At 40.4% G+C, this 23406-nt stretch overlaps 1 protein-coding gene across 2 annotated transcripts in view; it reads left to right on the top strand.

The window, feature by feature from the left end:
* Positions 1 to 22534, top strand: part of LOC135501411 (uncharacterized) — a 28249-nt gene extending 5715 nt beyond the window's left edge. Inside the window, exons 5-23 of one of the 2 annotated variants that reach the window (XM_064793524.1) lie at positions 9042 to 9263; positions 10030 to 10047; positions 11177 to 11278; positions 11460 to 11559; positions 11772 to 12026; positions 12260 to 12477; positions 12777 to 12918; positions 13107 to 13270; positions 13509 to 13676; positions 13890 to 14033; positions 14490 to 14594; positions 14928 to 14999; positions 15706 to 15906; positions 16200 to 16427; positions 16901 to 17184; positions 17460 to 17718; positions 17839 to 18024; positions 18322 to 18504; positions 18825 to 22534. In XM_064793524.1, coding sequence (XP_064649594.1) covers positions 9042 to 9263; positions 10030 to 10047; positions 11177 to 11278; positions 11460 to 11559; positions 11772 to 12026; positions 12260 to 12477; positions 12777 to 12918; positions 13107 to 13270; positions 13509 to 13676; positions 13890 to 14033; positions 14490 to 14594; positions 14928 to 14999; positions 15706 to 15906; positions 16200 to 16427; positions 16901 to 17184; positions 17460 to 17718; positions 17839 to 18024; positions 18322 to 18504; positions 18825 to 18983 — 3210 coding nt within the window. In that variant the 3' untranslated portion in view covers positions 18984 to 22534. The remainder of the gene's footprint in view (positions 1 to 9041; positions 9264 to 10029; positions 10048 to 11176; positions 11279 to 11459; positions 11560 to 11771; positions 12027 to 12259; positions 12478 to 12776; positions 12919 to 13106; positions 13271 to 13508; positions 13677 to 13889; positions 14034 to 14489; positions 14595 to 14927; positions 15000 to 15705; positions 15907 to 16199; positions 16428 to 16900; positions 17185 to 17459; positions 17719 to 17838; positions 18025 to 18321; positions 18505 to 18824) is intronic. The other variant, XM_064793525.1, reaches the window with a different exon arrangement.
* The last annotated feature ends 872 nt before the right edge of the window (positions 22535 to 23406 follow it).

The following is a 23406-nucleotide window of genomic DNA, read 5'->3' as shown; positions in this document are numbered from 1 at the left end:
AAATTCAGGTCTTGTTGATCAAAGGGTGAATTTTACGAGATATCATATTACAGAATAAGTTTCGCAAGCGTATATGACACATGAATCATGCTGTTCTTCCAGACCATGTTTTATCGCCATTCCCATCGAGAACACAACTTCCTACAATCATTGCCGTTTCACAGCAATTATCTTTCATATGCCCCACGGCGAAACTGCTATCTCCTAACTGCCGTGATACTAGCGTAATTTTCAAAGATGCTGCAAATAGCTTCATCATGTCATAACAATTGCCTTTTGCCTCCAGTGATATATCGTCAACCAATAATAGATACATTATAACTTGCACTCTTGGCAGGAGATAATCTTTCGAAAAGTTTATTGACCGTGTGACATTTTATTGATTAGCTGTATCTTGTAGTTTGATTCATAAACTTTTGTTGAGGAAAACAGTAATACATTTCTATTGATGTAGAAATTTTTTTTCTTCAAATATTTGAAATTTTTAATTGTATATGAGATTTTTAGATACATAATCTGGGTGATGCTAAAGCGAAATATCGATATCAATGCTAATTAACCATTTATTCCTCTGCTTTTCAGTCCTACACATTCATACTCATGGATGGTGATACTGTTGTCCCGTTAAGGAATTGAAATATCGAGTTGTTGCATGAGTATTTGATACACAGAAATTGACACCTCATCCTGACTGTGTGATACTAAAATACTAGAATATGGATCTATAAATGTTTCAGAAATAAGTTCACTCGGTTGGTGTTCATATTGTAGCTTGAGGTTGCCATGGTGACCGTTGTTGAAGTCATTCAAAATCGGTTTCAGCTGGATTCGGAGTTGAAATTACTGTAGACAAACACAGCGTGCGTCACAAGCATACCCTGCTATACAGACACAAGCATACTATACAGACACAAGCATACCCTGCTTTACAGACACAAGCATACCCTGCTATACAGACACAAGCATAACCTGCTTTACAGACACAAACAATCCCTGCTATACAGACACAAGCATACCCTGCTTTACAGACACAAACAATCCCTGCTATACAGACACAAGCATACTATACAGACACAAGCATACCCTGCTATACAGACAGGAAAAATAGTCCAGTGGTTACGCCCTTTGGTATTAAGGGTGAACTGGTGCACAAGTTGATGCTGTTGGACTATTGCACATTTTGATGCCACTGTTGTGTAGCTGATATGAAGACATGTCAAAGTGGTATTGAAATACCCTGTTTAATGAAGAATAATGAACTTCTCTTTGGGTGTAAAGCCTCAGGTACACTTCCTTTGGGATGCATACTGGTCATTCACATGGTCAACGTTGTTCTACGTGGTTTTGCTGTGAAAGTGTTAAGCTGGTCCAGGGCATTGATCTGAACATCAAAGCCTGAAATATAACACGCTCATAAAGCATCTGTATTAGCGATATAACATTCGTAAAGGAATACAATGTACACCTTTAGCCTTTGGTGGAGAGGTGACTCATGGCATAATGCGGAGAGAAAATGCGGGGAAAATGCACAATGTCTGGAACAATGGCAAGGTGATGCTAACGTGGTGATTAATTGGAAGCGTTATGGCAGACAATCAGATGATCATAACTGATGAAAAACATTAGTTGTTGGCAGGGGACATGGATGAGGAAAAGAAACTTCTAGAACTATAGATTATCGTAAAAAGTTTTGCTTTAAAATGACAACTTTGTCAAATCTCTGGTGAAACCACTTTGAACACCTTCTTTTTGGCTCACCTGTGAGCCTTGACCATCACGCAGTGTCCGTCGTCGTCGTCGTTAGACATGGGTGGCACGTTTTGTAACCGCTCAAGCTTTTGAACTCTAACTTCGGGTACACATGTACCCCTGGGTGATCGCTACTCAGAGGCCAAATTGTGGTCTCATTGTCATAAAGGTTTCTTGAGTGATATTTCCATCTGACTTTCTTGTGATTGTCACAATCTTATGATGAATTAATTAAAACTTGGCCACTAGAAAATCCTTATTATGTCATTTTGTACTCATTGGCTCACTGTCTATACAACACCGCTGTGTCCGTTGTCATCGTCGTCATTGTCTATATCCTGTTTCAAAAACAGTGGCATGTTTCTTAACCGCTGGAGCTATGAACTTGAAACTTTGTCCACAGGACACCTCAGGTCAGGTGACCTTTGACAATGAATTTTGGTCCGATTTGATTCTTGACTTAATTACATGCTTACTAAAGAGTAGAATGTATTTAGGACAGTCGAGATAGTTTCTACAAGTGTGTCATGTGTGGAATAGTAAGGGCCCGGCATCTTCGTAAAGGAGCAAGGATATCTAGGTTCAAAAGCTGAATCGACACTGAATGTTAACACCTTGAGTGAATAGCGATGTACAGGGTGGCCCAGAATTATTTTCCCTCACACAATGGACACACAATAGAATTCTATTGTCCAAAGGAAAATAATTTCATGTGATTGTATATCTGTGCGGCCATCTTGAAAATTAAACAAAGTCGGATTGCAACCAAATTTCATGTGATTGTATATCTATGTACTCCGACACTTATGATCGGATTGTAACCAAACTAGTGTGGTATTGTATCTATGTACTCATATCAATATCCCTAATTTTCAGTCAAATCCCATGACAAATATGGCCAACAAAGTCCTATTACTCCTAAACTGTTGAACAGATATCAACCAATTTTCATGTGACATGTACTTCTGCAATAACCCTGAAATTCAGTCAACTTTATAACCAAAATGCTATACTTAGATGGTACTGGTAATTTTCTTTCTAATATTATTAATGGAATCAAAACTGGTGAAACTAGCCAGAAACTGTTCTCCCCATATCCACTGCAAATGACATGCATTACATTACCCGAGGTGAGCATATGGTCCTTGGACCATTTCATTTCAGGATTTGATAAAGGGTGACTGTAGGCAGGACCTAGGGGTCTTGTAACAGCTGCTATACAATGGTCTCATCTGTATGTGAATTTATGATCATAAATTCTGATTATTCTAAAAGCACTGACCTCCAAAATGTAATGTAAACTTACCCTAATCCTCGTAAAGCTGATACAATTTATGGCTCATCCTCTTAAAACGAACGCTGTTTACCACAAAATCTACTTTAAAGGCACAACAGGATAATTGTATCCCATTATTTGTAACATGATGCGCTGTGGGGATTAAATCAGGGTAATAAGACCTTGCGCGCCCTGGAAATCAATAGGTAGAATCTGAGGTCCAGATCATTGAGATAACTTTCAATGGCACTATACATTTTGTCTACAAACCAATGCTACATTGAGATGTGTTAGAATGTCACGCACGGCTTCAGTCAGTTAAAGGTCATCATAAGTCCCTCGATTTCCGTCCACTCCATCATTGTTTGCTCAAGTCGTAATAGATTAGTTGACCTTACTTACAATTAATGTTAAAACAACTCAACCTTAACCATTCATCAATAAGAACAAAACAATTTGACTGCGACCACGATGAAACATTCTTTTAAATGACCTTGAACTTTAAGCTTAAAGGTTCATGACCTTAACCTTTCAAAACAACCTTAACCTAATTGACCGTTGGAGAAGACAACTGACTCAGTTGTTCTGCTCTTGAAATTCCTCTCCAATCACAAATATTGCACACTTGAGAAACATTTTTTGTGTCCCCCTCACTGTTTCCTTTACACACATATCTCAATTTTCTCGGATGCCAAGTGTACTGTTTCCCTTGGTAACCATGGTGATACGCTATCCAATCTGTGGAGATCTTTCACCTAATATGGCTACTGATCCTTTTAAGATTCTCATTTCAAGCAAAAGATGTGTGGCATTTATTTTATCTGTTATATTTCCGGGTGATAGTTCTCATTACCAACAAACATTCAATATGGTAGTTACTATGACAACTCTGTGTAAACAATGTGAAAAGATTGTATTTCAGAATATAAGAAAGCTATGCTTCTTGAACATGGCGTTGCCGATCGCCGATAACAATGCCATTCTGATGCAGCTGACTCAGAACATGAGAATGACATTGGTTAACACAGAGCAATTGGTCTCCAGGGAATGGCTAAATTATTGGCTGAATAATTGGCTGGCTGTTGTCGCCTCGAGGGAGAATTGATCAGATTGGTGATATATACTTTCTTCACCATTATGTTAACCAAGTTTGATTGTCACTGCAGGTTGTCACCAGTAATATATACTCGTGGTTGTTGCTGATCCATCTTTTGGAACTCGCAGCGACCGCTCCTAGTATCTCTCACCACTCCGAGTCACCCCATCGATGCTGTCTTAAGGGGTTTCCATTAGCCAAAGACTATCAGTCAGGTGTAGTCTAATGCCTTAGAAATCCCACTCATGTGGTTTTATGTACCAATTGTACTTCCTTGCGAAATGTCGTGGCCATGTGGAGTCGTTCCGAGGCTAGAGACGACAGAACCATTCTCACAGTTCTGCCCACGGCAAAATGGGATGGAAATCCTCTCAAATCACTTACAACATCAAATCTCCAATTTCCCATAAAAAGCTCTGGACTCAATTATCTTGATGGCATGTTTTTATGACTCTGGATTGCGGGTGTTCTCAGTCAGAGGATTACGAGAAGCGACGTATTTTTTCACATTTTCATGATGGTGAATATTCTGTCTGAGCTGGGGTAGTTTTCTTTGAGGATCATATTCTCTGCATCGTAGCTGCTGGAGGCGGCCACTCGAAATCAAGTTGTGCGTGGACTACAGCAAATGACATTCCAAAATTGAGGTCTATTGTCCATTTTATGAGAAAATGGCGCTGCACGGAAAAAGTCTAAAATGGCTGAGAAAATTTGTCAGTTTATCACTATAAATGGCTTGTTCTCAGTGATGTATGGTCTGATTCTGGGGAAGTGAGTATTTTTCAGTACTTCAGACTCTGAAGTTTCTGATGAATGAATATAACATTGGGTGCAATGATTGCATGAAATCTATGACATCTCCAAAATTCCGAGTGATATTTTTTCACTATTGAATATTAGCACATTCTCATCTTTTGTCTGGATATACTGTTTTCTCGATGCATCTCGCTCAACAAATCCCTTCATGTCTTATCCTCAGGTGAAAATATCTTCCTAATGCCCGTGTTTCACTCAGTTCATTAAAAATCATATCACATAGAGTAGATTTGATATCATTGCGTTCTATTGAGGACTACACCCTGCTTATTCTCATTGATCTGTCCACGCAATACTAGGTGCCTCGTTAGGCAAGGCGTAAACGGTTTGTTTTGAGCTCTGAGTCCGCTGATGTGATTTGTATTAGTGGCTGTGGGTTATGATAGCTTGCAGTCATCATTCATTATATTCTGGCCAACCAAGTTTGACATCAAAATCTTGTTGAACACAAAATGATGTCCATAAAACACCAACATGAAAGAAAAAAAAAATTTTTTTTTTTTTTTGGGCGAAAAAAAGAACCTCGACATTGAACCGGCCATTCAATGGGAAATGTCTTGGCGTCAAACATTGCATCGACCATGTCGGCAAAATGATGTCTAAACCATGTGAAATCCAAGAAAGATGCAGTCGACAGTCACCAAGGCACTTGCCAAAAAGGAAGTCCCCCATCGCAGCAGATGGCGGTATTGACATACTATGCGATCTTGTGACATCTCACAATGTAAATGATGGCCTCCGTGAACCCGGTGTGTCCTTTTTGGTGTGAAGGGCCAGCCAAAAACGTGAATGGGCCCATAGTGGCAATATGCAACCTTATATCCGCTCAGATGTTTTGGGCTGTTTTGAATGCACAAAGCGACGCAGTGCATTTCCAATCTACTAAAGTTTTTCTAAAAAGATTGCTCGTTCGTGAGACATGAGACAGATTTTTAAAATTGTGGTTATTATGTGCAGGGAAAGAATGAATGATTAGTTGCAGTAATCAACTGTGTGATCACATAATAAACCACACATGGTGCCAAAGTTCTGCGTAAAAGACAAAAAATATATCCAAGGGATTTGATGCTTTTACTAAGCAGTTGGTCTTTTCTTATTTCTTTATACTGATTAATGAATGGCGTGAACATCAGGTTATGTTTTCCCATTAGTTACATCAGAAAAATACACTTTTTCCTTTTTTATTCCATGGCTTTATAAATCAAGCCTTTTACTGTATTACAGTTTTTGAGATGTGGAGAATGTTTTTCATTATGCTCTCATTTCATTAATTATTGGCACGCGATTTCTTTTATACCTATACTTCTAATGAACATTGACATAAAGTTGTGTAGCTTCAATCCATTCAATATACTTCCAACCCAGCTGTCCTGGATGGTAATTGAAAAGGGATATGATGGAGGTTCTTTAAAAAAATGGCATTTAAGCTTTTATGTCATATTGCAACATGAATTGCTCTCTATCTATGAATGAAATCTTTTCTTCTTATTTCCAACCATGATATGATATGTGCTTGGAGGCAAGAGTATCATTTCGTCATGCGAGAAATATCGATAGCCGATTGTTAATCGACAAATGTACTATTCATAGTTATCGAATAACAAAGGCTTGTTTAAAAAGCTTAGCTGCTGAAAATATTTTCAACACAACAAGAAGGGCACTGAATTGTTTCTACTTGTATTGTGCGCACTCGGGTCATAAAAGGATCCCCACCAGCAATTCTCCTGGAAGGATTCTTGCCCCAGATTTCTCCTATCCATCTGTGAGCAATTTTGTGTAATACCCATAGTGTGGATTCATACTCGGACTTGGGACACGCCATCTGACGCACAATCAGGATCTAACCACTGACATAAAGAACTTGGCTCATGTCGCCATTCAGATTTTAATCGTACACCGGATGTCCATGGTTGTGTGTCAGAGTGCGAACGAGGCAATTTCCGTGTCATTTTGCTGTCAGTAGTGCACGCCAACCATCACCTGTCAGTAATTCCTTGTACTATGTATTGACTTGTCTTTTAGGTATGTATCAAACTGACTCGTTAGGAAACCATACAATAATCTAGCAAATGTCACTAATTATAGGAACGTCACCAGAAGCTTTTCAACTCAGCGCAACTCGTGCATGTTCAATGATTAATATCTTGGCCTTTGGTACAAGTCAATAACTAAAGCGTGTCACAGACTGGTGATATTGATTGCAGAGACGTGCAGTATTTACTGCTGCGATGAGTGATGATTGTTTAGTCTGTGTGTAATTATTATCGCTTGTCGCAGCATGTGCGATATTCTCAGGGCAACAGGTGATACTGTCACTAGCGAGGGGCGATTATTAAAGTTTGATATTATCACATGCCATTTATCTCTGCCACTTGCCCTTATCCTCACAGGTGTAGAGAAGAAAGAATGAACGAGATTATCCCACAAGGGGTTAATACATTTGATATTAAACGAATACGATTGGTGAAATCATGATATGCATATTGCATGGAACATGCTAATCTGAAATTGATTTCTGTTTCATGGAAGCGCACTTTTATATTAGTAGATTAAATTGTGTCGTGCTTTGAGTGCACGAGAAGAAAGGCTGTGTTTGTCAATTGCAGGTGAATAGAGAGACCTTAAGCTCTGTCGCTCAACACAATCTGATTCAGTATAATAGCATCCTGAGGCAAGCTTTGCACGCTCTAGGGTTATCATTAAATCGAGGGGGGGGGGCATCAATCTAATGGTAGATTGTTATACCTGAAGGTTTGTTGATTCGACACCAACTGTGTAGTTCAGAAATAAAACCCTGGCTTGCTGTCTGTGCCTCATTCGTGCAGCTCAGCCATCGACTACCGCTTCTCTGTAGCATGTTAAGATTCAGCACTGAGATAAGAACCTAATGAGGAATAGTGGGGGTTGATTGATTGGGCTGCGGTATTCTTCGCTAATTAGTAATTAGTCACATGATCAATTAATTGGCATGCCAATTATCCAAGTCTTAATGTTTGTTTTCATGGTTGTAGAATGGGAAGAGTAATTGGGATTTTATATCGTCATTATTGCCTACATTGTTTACTGTTGCTCCAGCTTTGTCTTTCCATGCCTAAGCTAGCTGCTATTACATCATGTATTGTGGAAAAATTCTGCATCATGCCAGTTTGAAATCAGATTTGTTCATGCTATAAGCAACTAAAATACCAAAAACATTTGTCTTTGTTCAAGAAATCTACTCAAGAAATTCCACACCATCTGTACGTGCTGATTTGCAATGATCCTGTGTGTTTCTTGGAAGATGATGGCACTACATAAATGGCTCCCTAGCGACAAGCCTTCTTCAAACACCTGTTGCTAAGGCTGTACATCGCCTTGACAACCTCAAGATACATGCACATTAGGAGAAGAAATCGACATGCGTGCTGAGTATTGCGGGTGGTTGTCCTTGAAAGCAACACTCTCCATAATCAATAGTGGCTTCCGAGGGGGTTTAAGGGGCAAGATGGCAAATGTTAACCCCTCAGTGAAGGCGATAGTTCATCTGTTAGCCTAGAATTGGTAATTATTGCCCACCCTGGTTTGCCGATGCAATGAATTTATTTTGTAAAACGTGTAAAATCCAGTTTAGTTGATGTTATGATTACTTCACACGCATCCTTTCACAGTGTTTACCATTTGGCGAAAACATGTGTTTCTCATCTGTTGGCAAGGAAACAACCAATGGCATTGTGTGTTTAGATGTTGTTGCTGCAACGTTGATTATATTCTTAGAATCAGATTCTGGCAATGCTCTGATTGGGTGGTTCAATCCAGACTGCTGCAATGTGTCTAAAAAGTGCCCTTTTTACCAGGGGGATTGAAATATCAAGTTGCAGAGTGTATTGAAAACCCCTGTTATTTGGGGATGCAGTCACATAATTGCAGCTAGGATTTCTAGAGGGGAGGCCATTTTGATCAAGGGGGCATTTTCCAAAAGATAAGGGTTTTCCACGGTCAGTTTTAAAGATGTCACAGGTTCAAATTGTAAGATTTTTTCAGAAATTTCAGATACACCTCGCCAATTTGGGATCCCAACTGGTGAGTCCCACTAAGAAAAACTGTTTAGTCGTCTTCTATTTCCAGGATTGCCATGAACAGAACGGCCCATTCTTACCTCCGTACGGCTCCCCCGAACTGAGACCGATCAGTGTTGGATACGGAGAAGAAGTAAATCTTGCACCGCAGTGTCAGCAAATCTGGGACCCGAATATATCACGTTTTGTTTTCTTGGACCACAACAACAGGACCGTGTTTTATAATGACCCACGATCGCCGCGTAAGAAACCGCACAAGCTTACCACAAAGGTTGGTGTTAACTTCACATCAATTCAATTTTGAGGGAAGAGAGTGAGTTACAAGAGATGTTTCAGCCTTTTCCAGTTAAGTTGCTCCCCCTTCAATGGAGTACGTATAAAACGTTTGGGGGATTTTCCCACTATTCACCACTGTGTTTGGAAAAGAAATATTTTTATCACTGTATCAAACCAGATAAGACCCAGTTATCCCCAGCCATGAATTACTTCCCTAACCCAAACTTCACAAAGCTAAGAATAAAAAAAATCAGAATACGACGGTCTCAAAATAAAGTTTCTGTTAGCATGCGGAAGTGAATTTGTCAAGTATTGTGAGTTGTCTTTTGTCCTTGAAGTCTATCATTAACGTTATTAACCCAGTTGTAAACACTAATGTTACCTTAAGCGCCCCACAAACAAGACATTTTTATTGCAGCAACCTGTAATAGTTGTCCCTGCAGCGATCGGTTGTCTGTGGGTAAAACCGATCGTCAATAGAAAAAATATTATCGCAGGTCGTTGCGATGGTCAATTCTTGTCACGGGCGCTTGCGATGACCTGAGTCAAGAAGAGACTTCTTGCATGCAATAATTATTACAGGTTTCTGCTGTGTTAATCTATTGTCTGTGAAGCGCATAACTGCATGTAGCCCCCGCTGATTGTGCTGGTCAATATCAAGGTTTAACATTTGATATGAAAATGATGTTATACCTGTCTGATACTGGTAGTTGCTCCAATTTTGAATAAGTAAGTCTTACTAATTAGTGTACAATTTTTAGCCTTGCATCGCTCATAAGGTATGTCGTTAGACTGGTTCCCAGTTGTTCGTCTGATGTCAAATACTGCTGTCAAAGCCCAACTCCACATAAGCATTTCACGATGCTTGTCAAAGACAAATTTCGTGGGGATGTGATGTAAGATAAAAACCCCTTGTGCAACATTAAACGCTTATGTGGAGATAGGCCATTAGCCACCAGTCAGATGGTCAGGGAGTAGTCTAGTATGTCATGTGTATGGTATAGGTGGCGTTCTTAGCACAAGCAGAAACGTAAAGATATTGTCACACTGTTTAGCCTATATATTACCAAAAATATATAAGGCGAGCTTATATATTTTTGATATTACCCTTGGACTTTTTTGTCGCAATGACAAAATACAATATATTGTGTGCAAAGGGAAATTTCTTAATTATACTGTTAGCTGACAATTTTCCTGCCTCTTCAACCTTACTTGGGAATGTATATCTAGCTTAAAAGCTCAATGAAATTATTGATGTCTGCCACATATCTGTTTAGACAAGTTGTGCATGCTGATCACGAGTTGTATTTTGCCTGTCACATGACTGTCACTCGCATCTGTTGTCCAAGTCCAGACCACATAAAATTGGCTTAAAAAATATATGTTTTTGTCCAGTGATTTGTATAAATGCGCCAAAGTATTTTGATTTAGTGTATTGTACCTTCGAATAAAGGGCCCCATTAACGTGCTTCACGAAAATAACATCCTCGAATATCAGGGTCTGTTGCATGCTCCTCCCCAGTACACATTAATGACCCTGGAGTGAACTGATGGTGGACAGATTCACTCAGCCCATTGAAAACGGCTCACCCATGCAGCTTACCACACACAGCTCTTCAAGTTAGAAAAGTGTATGGTTTTGTCCGACGGAATTCAGAATTATGAGTTATTTGGCCATGCAAGGACTTCGCCTAAAGCCAGGGAAGTGGACTCAATCACAGTTAGCAGCCAGATTCAAATGATGTTGCAATCCAAGTCAGTTGTTTTGCCTTAGGTCACACGCAATAATTCGCTAGTGTTGAGTATGGAACTTGCAACATTCAGATTGGGCTGGTATCTTTCAAGTAGAAGACCACACTGCCCGTCCTATTGTATTTTGTGATGATTTTTGCTTTATTTTGTCAACAGTTCATTCAATTTGATGGCCGCAGTCATCCCCAATCGTTGCCGGAGCCTACGGAGAAAGAAATTGAGTACATGGCAAGGATGGCTTACAATATCAAGGACAAGGTAGGTGAGGTCACAATTTAAGAATAAGCTTTGAAATTGACCATGAAGTCTTAAAAGTATCTTCAAATTTGGCCGTGTAATTTTGGAACAGACCAGGAATTTCGATGAGAAATACAGTGCACACCCCTTTCTGGTTACTGCATCTGCCCCTGTGTTACTACGTTCTACAATTCTATTTCAGCCCAAGGCCCTGGTCATTGAAGCTCAAGGTCAGATGGGAGCGGTTGGGCGTGACCAGCCGCCAGGGGCTCATGGCGCTCCAGGAGGAAGGGGCAAGGATGGTGAGTGTGTGCCAGCCTAAAAATGCTAAAACCATCACCAATAGTATCATAAATATTGATAATACTGAGCTCCATCCCCCACTGATCTTCAACATTTGTGAGTGGATGCTTGACACAATTGGAAGCCTGCTAATTGGAAGCCTGGAAGCAAAAGTGTTGATAAAACCTTTTCTTTCTTTTTTTTTAATAAGTCATTTTGCCTTTGTTTGCAGCTACAGTTAAAGGGTCGTATGGTCTGACAGGCATTAAGGGAGAGAACGGAGAACCTGGCCTGAAAGGTGGCAACGGAACTCAGGGCACGGATGCAAGCTGTCTAAGATTCGTCCTCGATGGCACCACGAGTGACCTTCACGTCAGGAGTCACGACCTTGACCTTAACACTGACCTCGGAGGCAGGGATGGCGAGATGATACTGTGTATAAATGCCAGGGGTGGTGATGGTGGGAATGGTGGTCGAGGGGGGCAAGGTAAGGAAGGACTGGGGGAGAAGTATGAACCGCCCTGGCAAAAGTACAGGCACTTTTGGTGACAAACTAAGATTGAGCTATTGGCAGCTTTAAAACAACTTTAGGGCGTTTATATGACTCATACAATCATTTTCCTCTTTGGAGAAATGACAGTCCTACTGGAAGTCATTGTTGTAAGAAAAACCAACATATCTCATGCTCAAGTTGTCCCTTAAAGATGTGAATCTTTTCAGCTGGAAATGGAGGCCAAGGGGGCCCGGGCGGTGATGGTGCCAAGGGCAAGCGAGCCTACATGAGGTTCGCGAGCGGTAGCATCGGTGGTGAAGGCGGACCCGGTGGGAAAGGTGGAGAGGGTGGTCCAGGTGGTGACGGAGGGGACGGTGGCGATGCAGGGGTTGGCGGACAAGTAGAGATAGCTTCGAGTGACCCAAGACTGCTGATGCTCGTTGAGGTAAGTTGTGATTTTCCGAAATAGAAAATGAAAAATACAATTGAATATCAGCCCCGCTAAAGGGTAAGGGGTAGTTTTTGTAACGCTTACTGCAGCAGGTTGTGCTACCAGCAGTTAGGGAACCCTAGCAAGTGCAGGTGAAAGTGGAGGGCTACCGAAAACTTTGACCATAGAAGATCTGGTTGGACGATATTGAAGACTGGGCAGGGCGCAAGACCTGAAATTTGATCCGCCTTGCAGAAGACAGAAGAACATAGCTTAAATAGATCTTATTGAGTGAATGCTTTTATATTTTTTAGATCGACTGCACCCCTGGCAAGTTTGGTCTTGGTGGTCCCATGGGTCTTGGTGGTCTTGGCGGCCCTGGGGGACAGGGAGGGAAGGGTGGCAAGGGTGGGAAAGGTGGATCTGGTGGTGCCAGAGGCCGCCCTGGTCATGATGGTGAGTGGCTTTTTCTTTGTGTGTTTCTAATTTGTTAATCATGCAAAATAAAGATTTTAACTTAAGCGAACTAAGTGTTGTTAACTACTGAAAACCAAGCCTATCCATTGCCTTGAGGTCAGCTGCAATCTCCTTGGAGTTCACTTTCTGTTCATGAATATCCATTAACATGTCTTTACTTTCTTCAGGTCGTGCTGGTTACCCGGGTGCCAATGCCCACAACGGTTGCCCGGGTCGTGACGGTCGTCCGGCAATCTGTGGCAATCTCATCTGGCACGTTTTGTCACCAAACGGGAAAGACACGGTCGAAAAGAGCGGCATGAGATATGAAATAGAAATGTTAGATTATCAGGTGAGTGAGTTGAACCCCTGCAACCCGTCACATAGCTTTCCATCCACACTCAAGTTTATGTAGCCTACTGGGTAGCGAAAGGGTTCATTTTCCACTTTCTGTGCTATTGGTGATGAAAACTACTACCACATTGTGAAATATGACTGACTATACTTGGTAAGGATGGCCCCAACAGTGTCGTTATTCCCTTCAGCTACTGGACATCCAGTTTATTTGAAATTTTACTTCATTTTTTCAGGTCAGGTCAGAAACAGACGACGGCATATTCGAACCGAACGAGCGGATCTTCATCAGTCACGTGGCGGTGAAAAATATCGGAGGTCTGACATGTCCTGATGGGGCAGAGGTCTTATTCAAAGCTACAAAAACTGTTAACTTCATCGAGGAACCTTATGCATTACCTAGGGTATGTCAGATTAATCTAAAGCACAACCATGCTCAGTTGAACACGGCCTGCTAACACAAACAGATCATCTATAGTGTAAACCTCTTGACCCTAAAGTTTGCAAATGTACATCCAAATTATACATCTTAGGAGATAACAAATGTTCGGGGGGGGGGGGGGAGGACTTATATAACTGCCCCTAAACCATTTATCTTTCATTCATTCATTCAATAGATGGCACCAGGAGAAGTCCATCGCATCAGAAGAGAGTTCACTGGTCGTATCAAAGATGTGGCACCCCCTAATTGTCCAGGTCCATATCGTGGCATCGCTGAAGTGGATTCTCGTGTACATATGCTCAACAGACCGTTCGATCGGGTAGGTACAGGCATAATGAATTGAAGTGTGGTACATTTGATTGTTTGATCATTTGTACCTTGGCTGGCCAAACTAATGTTAAATGCAAAATTTTAAAAACACCTCGCTGCAATGAATGACAGTTTAGAGTGTCACATTTTATGGTTTAGTTTGAGGTGTTAACCTCACTGTCAGAATTGGTTGTCTGTCACCAACCATGGCTCAGGTGGAGCTATCATTTCGCCAAAACCTCGGCTGCCACCTCAGATTCGGCCTCCATTTAATCACCCTTGCAGTGTTTGGTGAGTCAACCTATACCTCCAGTTTGGTATGAATTCCTTAAACCAGAGTGAGGCCAAATGATTTTTACATTGAAAACAAAACTACATTGCAACTAATGTGTTTTAGTAATGTGTACCCATGAGACTGGTGGCCTTTTCCTTACAACATATTTCATACTGTTGTCCATTGTTTTAGGGTTTTATGGAACGGAGGGTCGATGTCCAATACCCTATCAAAGTGGATGCAATTGACGTTCCTCGCCAGTTGGGACGAGGAGAGGAGGGCACCATCATCATCACAGTAAGTTAGGAGGAAAGGGAGGTATCTATGCCAACATACTGCTTTGAAGGGGGACTGTAGACAGGAAAAACCTCTGTTTGCTCGTCCTGCGTGATGTGGTGGGATGTCATTACGATGTTTGCATTGGGATGGATTTATCATAAGCCGACTTTCTCAATAGAATGTGTCAGTCAATTGTTTATCCCGGTATGCTGAATAGATGATCCTGATTTCTTGGATTTCTTGATACTGCTACTGTATTGATAGAGCTGACATGAGGTATGTTAAGTCAGGTCAGATCCGTATTGTTGTCTGATATCCATGGAAAAGTGTATCTAAATCCTGTATTTTCAGTTGCATAATATTTCATCAGTCCCATATGGAGTTAAAGAGAGTGAATTAAGTGGGGGACCTGTCCAAGTTAAAGTAAGTATTATTTTATGCTAGGAGGGTTTACATTCTACAGAGGAGCTGTCCTGGCTGACACCTAGTTTCCAAGAACAGTATGCTCCGCCATTCTACAGCAGAGCTTTCCTTGCCAACAGCTTGCTTTGCTATTCTACAGCAGAGCTTTACTTGCCAACAGTGTCCAAGCAACAATTTGCTCTACCATTCAACAGCAGAGCTTATTCCTTGCCAACAGTTTCCTAGCAAGCTATACAGCAGAGCTTTCCTATCAGTTTCCTAGCAAGCTATTCTACAGCAGAGCTTTCCTTGCCAACAGTTTCCGAGCAACAACTTGCTCTACCATTCAACAGCAGAGCTTATTCCTTGCCAACAGTTTCCTAGCAAGCTATTCTACAGCAGAGCATTCCTTGCCAACAGTTTCCTAGCAAGCTATTCTACAGCAGAGCATTCCTTGCCAACAGTTTCCTAGCAAGCCATTCTACAGCAGAGCATTCCTTGCCAACAGTTTCCTAGCAAGCCATTCTACAGCAGAGCATTCCTTGCCAACAGTTTCCTAGCAAGCTATTCTACAGCAGAGCTTTCCTTGCCACTGGACAGTTTCCTAGCAAACTATTCTACAGCAGAGCTTTCCAGTTTCCGAGCAACAAAATTGCTCTGCAAGTAGATCCTGGTCCTTGGGTTTGTCATGCATGAAACATGAATGATAACCGTTTATTTCTTTTAGCTTCATCTCGACCATCGTCTCTCTGCTATGTCGCCGCGTGAGAGTCAGCCATTCAAATTCAACAATTCAGGAGAGGACACGACGTGTGCACATCTGGTGCATATAGATGCCAGCAGTAAGGTGAACCTTATCTTACCAATAACACCAAAGGAACGAGCTGAGTTTTTTGATAAATGTCTCATTCAAGTGGATGTCTTTTTGGTAAGTCACATTGGCTGGAAGTAGATTTTGAGATTTTTTCATAATTTAAAAACACATCGAAATATTAATTTCCATGTTGCTGATTGGGTACACTGACATTAGAACACTCTTTTGATCAATTTTCACCATGTATACCTGTCTGGTTACTGTACAGTGGCAGCAATGTTTATGTCAATTTGCTTTTATCACAGACAAATGTACACAAACAGCACAAGTTCCATGAGAAAGTCTTGCTCCAGAACGTTTTGCTCTAGAACTATTTAATTCTGAAATTGATCAAATTTTATTTACAGAGGGGAAAACTGATTGAATATCGCCACTCTCTTATGCGAATCTGTCCCAATTTCGTCCGCAAGCGACCGCCATCTGATTGTCTGTTTGTCACCGGACCATGGATCACGCGGCCTATCTACAAAATCTGGCGGACATTCTTCGACTGGTTGAACATCACGTTGGATTTCTGGGATGTAGAGCGGTACAACGGCTTTTCACGGGACCTGGCTACAAGGAGAGAGCATGATGTATGCATTCTTTGTCGTTTGGTGTAAATCAAATGAAAAGATTATTGTCTTTTAAATCTATGCCTGCAGTAGTAGCTGCTCTTAACCATTTTGCTGATGTTGACCCGCAGAGCTGCACAGCTCCAAAGTATGACCCTGTGTCATATTTTGCTCATATCTCACTTCATATCAGTCCATTTGACTTGAAACAAAGATGAAATGAAAGATTCTACATGTAGTAAATGCACGTTTTAGCCTACCTTCTATGTCTTAATCAGTCAAGTGGTGATCTTACGAAAGGGGGAACAAGGTGTGACCCAACCTCCGATGACACAGCTTTTGAATATTTTGTTCAGACTTCGACGGGAATATCATTGAAGCAGCCAACCAAACAGGACAATGTGGTTAGCGGGTTCTCCGCCTCCTTTACGAACCTATGACACTATTAAATCGTCCTTGTATATATTCTAAGTGAATTTGCCCTCCATTTACAGGTCACATGGATTGACAACTATCACGGCCGAATGATCGTCTTTCCAGAGTTCAACATGAACGTCTTAGACGGGCCGGACATAGTCTCACACTTCTACAACAGCTATGGCGAGAATCAGTGTTCAGGCATGCTACTCCTCATGAACGATTCAAATAATACAGACAAGCAGAGCCTGGTGACAGCTGTCAATCATCATTTGACAGAATACGAACCTTCGTTAGATTTAGAAGACAAATTTTCAGGGACGCACATGTTTAAACCAGAGGATGACGAGGTGGCTGAAACGTAAGTAGGGACAATGCCTATTCCTGTCAGGCTGAAATGAGAGGCCTTTCTGACCTGGGTACACTTTTGATCATGTCGATATACGACTGGATTAGACCCTCAGTCGCCATTTGTGACATTCTCCTTTTTGATTTGGTAATCAGCACATAAATGGATGTGACAAACACTCCCCAGTGATCCTCTGTTGAGACCGGGATAATAGTAATAATCCCAAGGTTCATCTGAGCAAGTTCTATACGTGGGACACACTCTATATTAACGTGTTGTTTTTTCAGCCGTATAAAAGAGATCCTAAAGAAGCTAGAAAAAGATGATCCGAGTCATGGCTACATCGTCTATGAGAAGGATGTCCAGTACGAGAAAGTTGCCTCAATGAAGTACAGCTATGGGACGCTGCAAGTTCGGCGGCTTCCTCTGGATCAGGGGGTCGGGCTGTTCATGACAAACAGTAAAGCACTGCTGAAGCTGCACGTGGATGATCCTGGGTTCTCACTGTCTTCTCCTGAGATTCCTATGGGGTCGAATGTTGGACAGGTATGTGACGATAGGCTGAGAAAATACGTTCTGCTAGGTTTTAGAATGACAACACCGTTGCTCTCAGGCTCTTTACAGATCATCAAATATAGATAAGATACTTATTTATTCCCTTTCCAGCTTCTCCTCATGTTGATCTACAGCACAACACCATGCGTCAAAACATCGGTACTGAGAGGCGACCAGGATCGAAAAATAAAAAGACCAATACTGAAATGTCCTTCGGGCGTGAAATACACAATTAGGCAGCTGGTGGCAATGTCTTTGGAGGACTATGTCTGTTTTGATATAATGGCTGAGCCGAAGGTGATTTGAGTTTTTTGTTGCAGTGAAATGAAAACATGCCCAGTCCTGTTCGGGCTGAAACTGAGGCAGCCCTTTGTTGACATCTTGGGATGAGACAGGAAAAGATAATCCAATAGATACAAGCAAACCTGACCGACATTTTGGTCTTGTAAAGACATTTTGTAATAGGCAGGGTTCAGGGCCATATGAATTCGAACCTGTTTCTGTTTTGTAAGAAAATTAAGTTCACCTTGCCTGAGTGAATGTGTTTTATTGTCATGGTCTCTTGTTAAACCAAAATTATGATCGTCCTTTCAGTTTCCGCACAGGCTTGCTGGTATGGTGCAGGAAATCTCCAACCATCCCGAGGTCTACAGCGGTGACATCGCACCATACGCCTACCTCGCTGGCCAATCATATCTCAAGGAATCAGAGGGGTGTCCAGACCCATGTAAACAGGCAGCTAAAAGAATCTATGAAAAGTTACAAGATGTCATTGGGGTATGTCATACTTAAGTGCCCCATAAACGCATGATCTAAATCGTCATACCTGTGAGCATAAATTGATCACATGCAATAACAATTGCTTGAACAACAAGAATCGGTGATCGCACCAACCTGTGACTGTGAAAGATGGTGTCCTTCATTGAGAGGTGTTCTGAATACAGAGGTCAAATGTGATGGAAGTAACCAATTGAGATCAAATGCTGTATCCTAAAAAGAGGATGTCCTCATGGGAGAGGTGTTCACAAAGGGAGGTTTTACTGATTTGCGAAAGTTCTTGTTTGTAAAATGTCTAGTTCCTCTTGTCTGTATTTCAGAATCATCCATTCCACACGGACTATGAGAAGGAGGCTGAGAAATTACTGCGGGATAAAGAGCGGGTGACGTTTGATGCACTGCTGTCCCATGAGCTTCTTATCAGCCCTCATCGCTTTACCGTCAAGGATAAGATGTACGATGTTGAAGAGGCTGACTGAGATAAAGAAACTTGAAAACGAAATTATCTTGAAAATGCTTGTAATTTGTAATTTGCAGCAAATAACTTGGAAATGATGGGGAAGAAGTCAAGAAGTCAGAGAGTGTAAGATTTAAGGAATAATTTGAGTTTGGGCATGTATGGATTTGTCTATACTTGTCGAACTTGGCTTATGTTGAGCAGCGCCCAAATGACAGAAATGGCTTTTTTATGGGCGCTTTAGATTTCCAGAATATGGTGACTTTGGCTCCCTCTTTCCAGAACCAAGGGAATTAGCAGACTGGGCGTTGGAAGTTTTTTCCGATTTTCCAAGGTTTGCATTGAAAAGCGTTGGCCGCATCTGATAGGAAGCAGATTAATTCAAATGCACAAAATATGACATAAGAAAGTCTTATGAGAGTGAATGGAGTATTCATATGTACAAAATGTAGTAATGAGAAACATTAGCTCTAACAATTAAAATGGATAGATAGATGAGCCAAATTATAAACATCGTCCTCGTCTTTCCAACTGGTGCTGCCATCTATATTAATAATTATATAAATATCCATTCCAAATGATATCTCATATATTTTTGTTGCCTACCATCAGTGCGATATATTGTTTTTAAATATGACATGCATTTTATATTGAATTGTATTTTGACATTATCACAAATATTTCATTCGACTCTATTAATATTGATTTTATTAGGACAAATTTTGTTATATGTTGCGTTGTGTATTTAAGGTTGATTGATACTTTGATTAAGGTAAATTCTGTGTCATAGAATTCATGACAGGCTATCATAGAATCTATGGTGATTTGATCCTCTGTCGTGCCTGTGTACGTCTCATGGCAAAATGTCTCTGTGGTGAAATACTATGTAACGTCACATGGTGAAACACCTATGTTATGTCACCTAATGGTGAAACTGGTGATGGTAAAATACTGTGTTACGTCACATGGTGAAACACCTATGTTATGTCACCTAATGGTGAAACTGGTGATGAAGAAATACTGTGTTATGCCACACGGTGAAACACCTATGTTATGTCACCTAATGGTGAAACTAGTGATGGTGAAATACTATGTTAGGTCACATGGTGAAATACCTATGTTATGTCACCTAATGGTGAAACTAGTGATGGTGAAATACTATGTTAGGTCACATGGTGAAACACCTATGTTATGTCACCTAATGGTGAAACTAGTGATGGTGAAATACTATGTTAGGTCACATGGTGAAACACCTATGTTATGTCACCTAATGGTGAAACTAGTGATGGTGAAATACTATGTTAGGTCACATGGTGAAACACCTATGTTATGTCACCTAATGGTGAAACTAGTGATGGTGAAATACTATGTTAGGTCACACGGTGAAACACCTATGTAATGGCACCTAATGGTGAAACTAGTGATGGTGAAATACTATGTTAGGTCACACGGTGAAACACCTATGTTATGTCACATACCAGATCAAATTCGTGCATGTTTACGTGGCAGACAAATCTAGTGTTAATGGTGTGTATGTTGCCTTTTAAATGTTATATTTTGATTTTTGAGCTTAAGAAACTGGAATGATTTAAATTCGTGGGCGTGAGAGAAAGGTATTGTAAGGGTATCCCATCTATGACTTCCATGGTTTTATACCCCCTCATTCATCAACACAAACAGTCTGAAAGGGGATGGATTGCCATACCTACTTTTTTATATGAATGGCAATACACAATGCATTTGCCAAATTGAATTATCATGGAAATGATTCAACTATGGATGACCTCATGAAAATGTTATGTATAGAAATCAATCCCCATCCAGCTTGATAAGGAGGGGCATACCAAGAGAGTAGAAACATCAACACTTTGGGACTCAAGATGGGAGCATCCTGGCTCGTTAGTTATTTGAAGGTTTATTAAAACTTAAAACTAGTCACTTGGCATCTTAAATGTTTAAATGTTTTGAACCTTCTAGTCATTCTAATTAGCTGTGTCCAAATTGTGAACATTCTTATCTTAGTTGTTTACGACAGATATATCCATTGTTGGTGTGTACCTTATGCTTCTACACAGGACAAACATATCAGTCCACCAGAATTATCCAAAATGTAACAAACTTATTTGAGTTTTTTCATGTTATGTTGCTTTCATTTGAAGTAAAGTATTTCATTGTGGCACTTGCATGCATTAAATACGATTCTCGTGTCTTTTGTTTATGGTAATGGTAGCCTACATTTGGACTGTATCTGTTATTCACAATACTCTATATCTGTCTTTCACTTTATGCCCCATCAATTTCATTGTAGAACGAAGGGGAATCGCTAAGTTGTTTTGTAAATGAATGAAGAAGTAAATGCATAAAAAGCGTCGTTTTCTTTCAGATGAATGATGCTTAGGGGGTACAGTTGCCATGGTAAACCAGTTGAAACAGCAAGAAGTTGAATTAAATGGGCAGTGTCCTTTAGATAATTATGCTTATAATTACCACCTCAGAATCCCATAAATCTATTATAAACTTGTATACAAATGGTTGACTTCATCAACTGCATCCTTCTTGAAAAAAATCTGTGGAAGTTATATTTGATTTACAGGTTTATATGTTCAAGACTAACAGCTGTGGCATTTTGTTCTGAAGTTTGATTCCAGTTCAAGTATGAACATTTCAATGTTGTGTTAGATAACAGAAGAGTGAGTGAGAATGGTAGATGATGTTGATGTAATTTCATGATGAATTTTGTCTAATGGAATGGTTGAAGTTGTATTTTATTGTTATTGGTGGATCATTTAAACATTAAAAATATGCACAAGAATCTGAGGCCTCTAGCTGCAAAACATTGAAATTACACTGCATCGTGGATATTCAAAATGGGGCAGATCAAAAATGCACATTCAGCACTTTTGAAGATAAATGTTTTGTGTGCTTTTAGATGAAGTTCACATGTTATTAATATTTTGGATGCATTATTCCCTTGATTTGAAAGGTCCACTGTGTTTCATCCACATTGTATACACTTGTATCGATTTATATTTTTGTGTTTTGTATGGTGGGATTAAAATTTGCCTATGACACTTGGAAAGTCATCTAGTCTATTTCGCAAGAAAATCACACTCAGATTTTTTGGTGAATTACACACAGAAAGTGCTAATAGAACTAAATATCACAATTCATCTAAGTTCATTTGACACTTTTAGACCTTAAAACAGGCTGGGATGTCCCCAGTTTAATGGAAATTATTTGACTAAGGAACAATGTCGTCCTTTGACAAATGACAAATTCCTACTGTATGTTCTCAATCTTGATATTCACATCATTAACTTAAAAATAACTTTGAATAAAAAAATAAAATAAAAACTCCTTGAACCACTCTTATGCCATATGGAGTTCAGTTGTTTTCATTCTCATGACGTTTCTAAACCTCTCTAATGTATCACTGATATCCTGAGATTCGACTCTGAGTAATCCCTATTTGTACAGCACGCTCCCTCTATCTGTCGGATTGTTCCTCATCCCACTATTGTCAGTCAGTCATACATGGTCAATGTTTCAGCATTTTTTCACAATAAATTATACTTCATTTGCAAAATGTTTTGTTTTGAATCTGTTTTTTGATTTTCTGGCACTTTTGCCTCCAGAACTCGCTTGAGTAGAGTATACCTGGAAGGGTTTGCTTCCATTTAAGTTTCATATTTTTGGTTCTTACCGATAAATGGGAAGATGTGGCTGGAGAAAGAAAATCTAGCTCTATGAGTTCCCCCAAGGTGGAAGCTCTATGAAATGTCATTACCTACAAGTTCCCCCAAGGTGGAAGCTCTATGAAATGTCATTACCTACAAGCTCCCCCAAGGTAGAAGCTCTATGAAATGTCATTGCCCACAAGCTCCCCCAACGTAGAAGCTCTATGATATGTCATTACCCACAAGCTCCCCCCAAAGTAGAAGCTCTTTGAAATGTCATTGCCCACAAGCTCCCCCAACGTAGAAGCTCTATGAAATGTCATTACCCACAAGCTCCCCCCAAAGTAGAAGCTCTATGAAATGTCAATGCCCACAAGCTCGCCGTTTGGTGGAAGCTCTGACAGAAATATCATTACCCACAAGCTCCCCCTAGGTGGAAGCTCTGACAGAAATATCATTACCCACAAGCTTGCCGTTTGATGGAAGCTCTGACAGAAATATCATTACCCACAAGCTTGCCGTTTGGTGGAAGCTCTGACAGAAATATCATTATCCACAAGCTTGCCGTTTGGTGGAAGCTCTGACAGAAATATCATTATCCACAAGCTTGCCCTTTGGTGGAAGCTCTGAAATATCATTGAAATAACATGGAAGCTCCATCTCATTAATTCCAATTCTTTTATCTTCAGAATGATCTGATATCGAACCCTGGTTGTAGTCTCAATGACATAATTATTCCCGAAGCTTCTATCATTCAATGCGGCTGTT

Source organism: Lineus longissimus, chromosome 17 (genome assembly GCF_910592395.1).
Source record: "Lineus longissimus chromosome 17, tnLinLong1.2, whole genome shotgun sequence".
Lineage (NCBI taxonomy): Eukaryota > Metazoa > Nemertea > Pilidiophora > Heteronemertea > Lineidae > Lineus > Lineus longissimus.
This window is presented reverse-complemented; position numbering and strand designations above follow the sequence as displayed.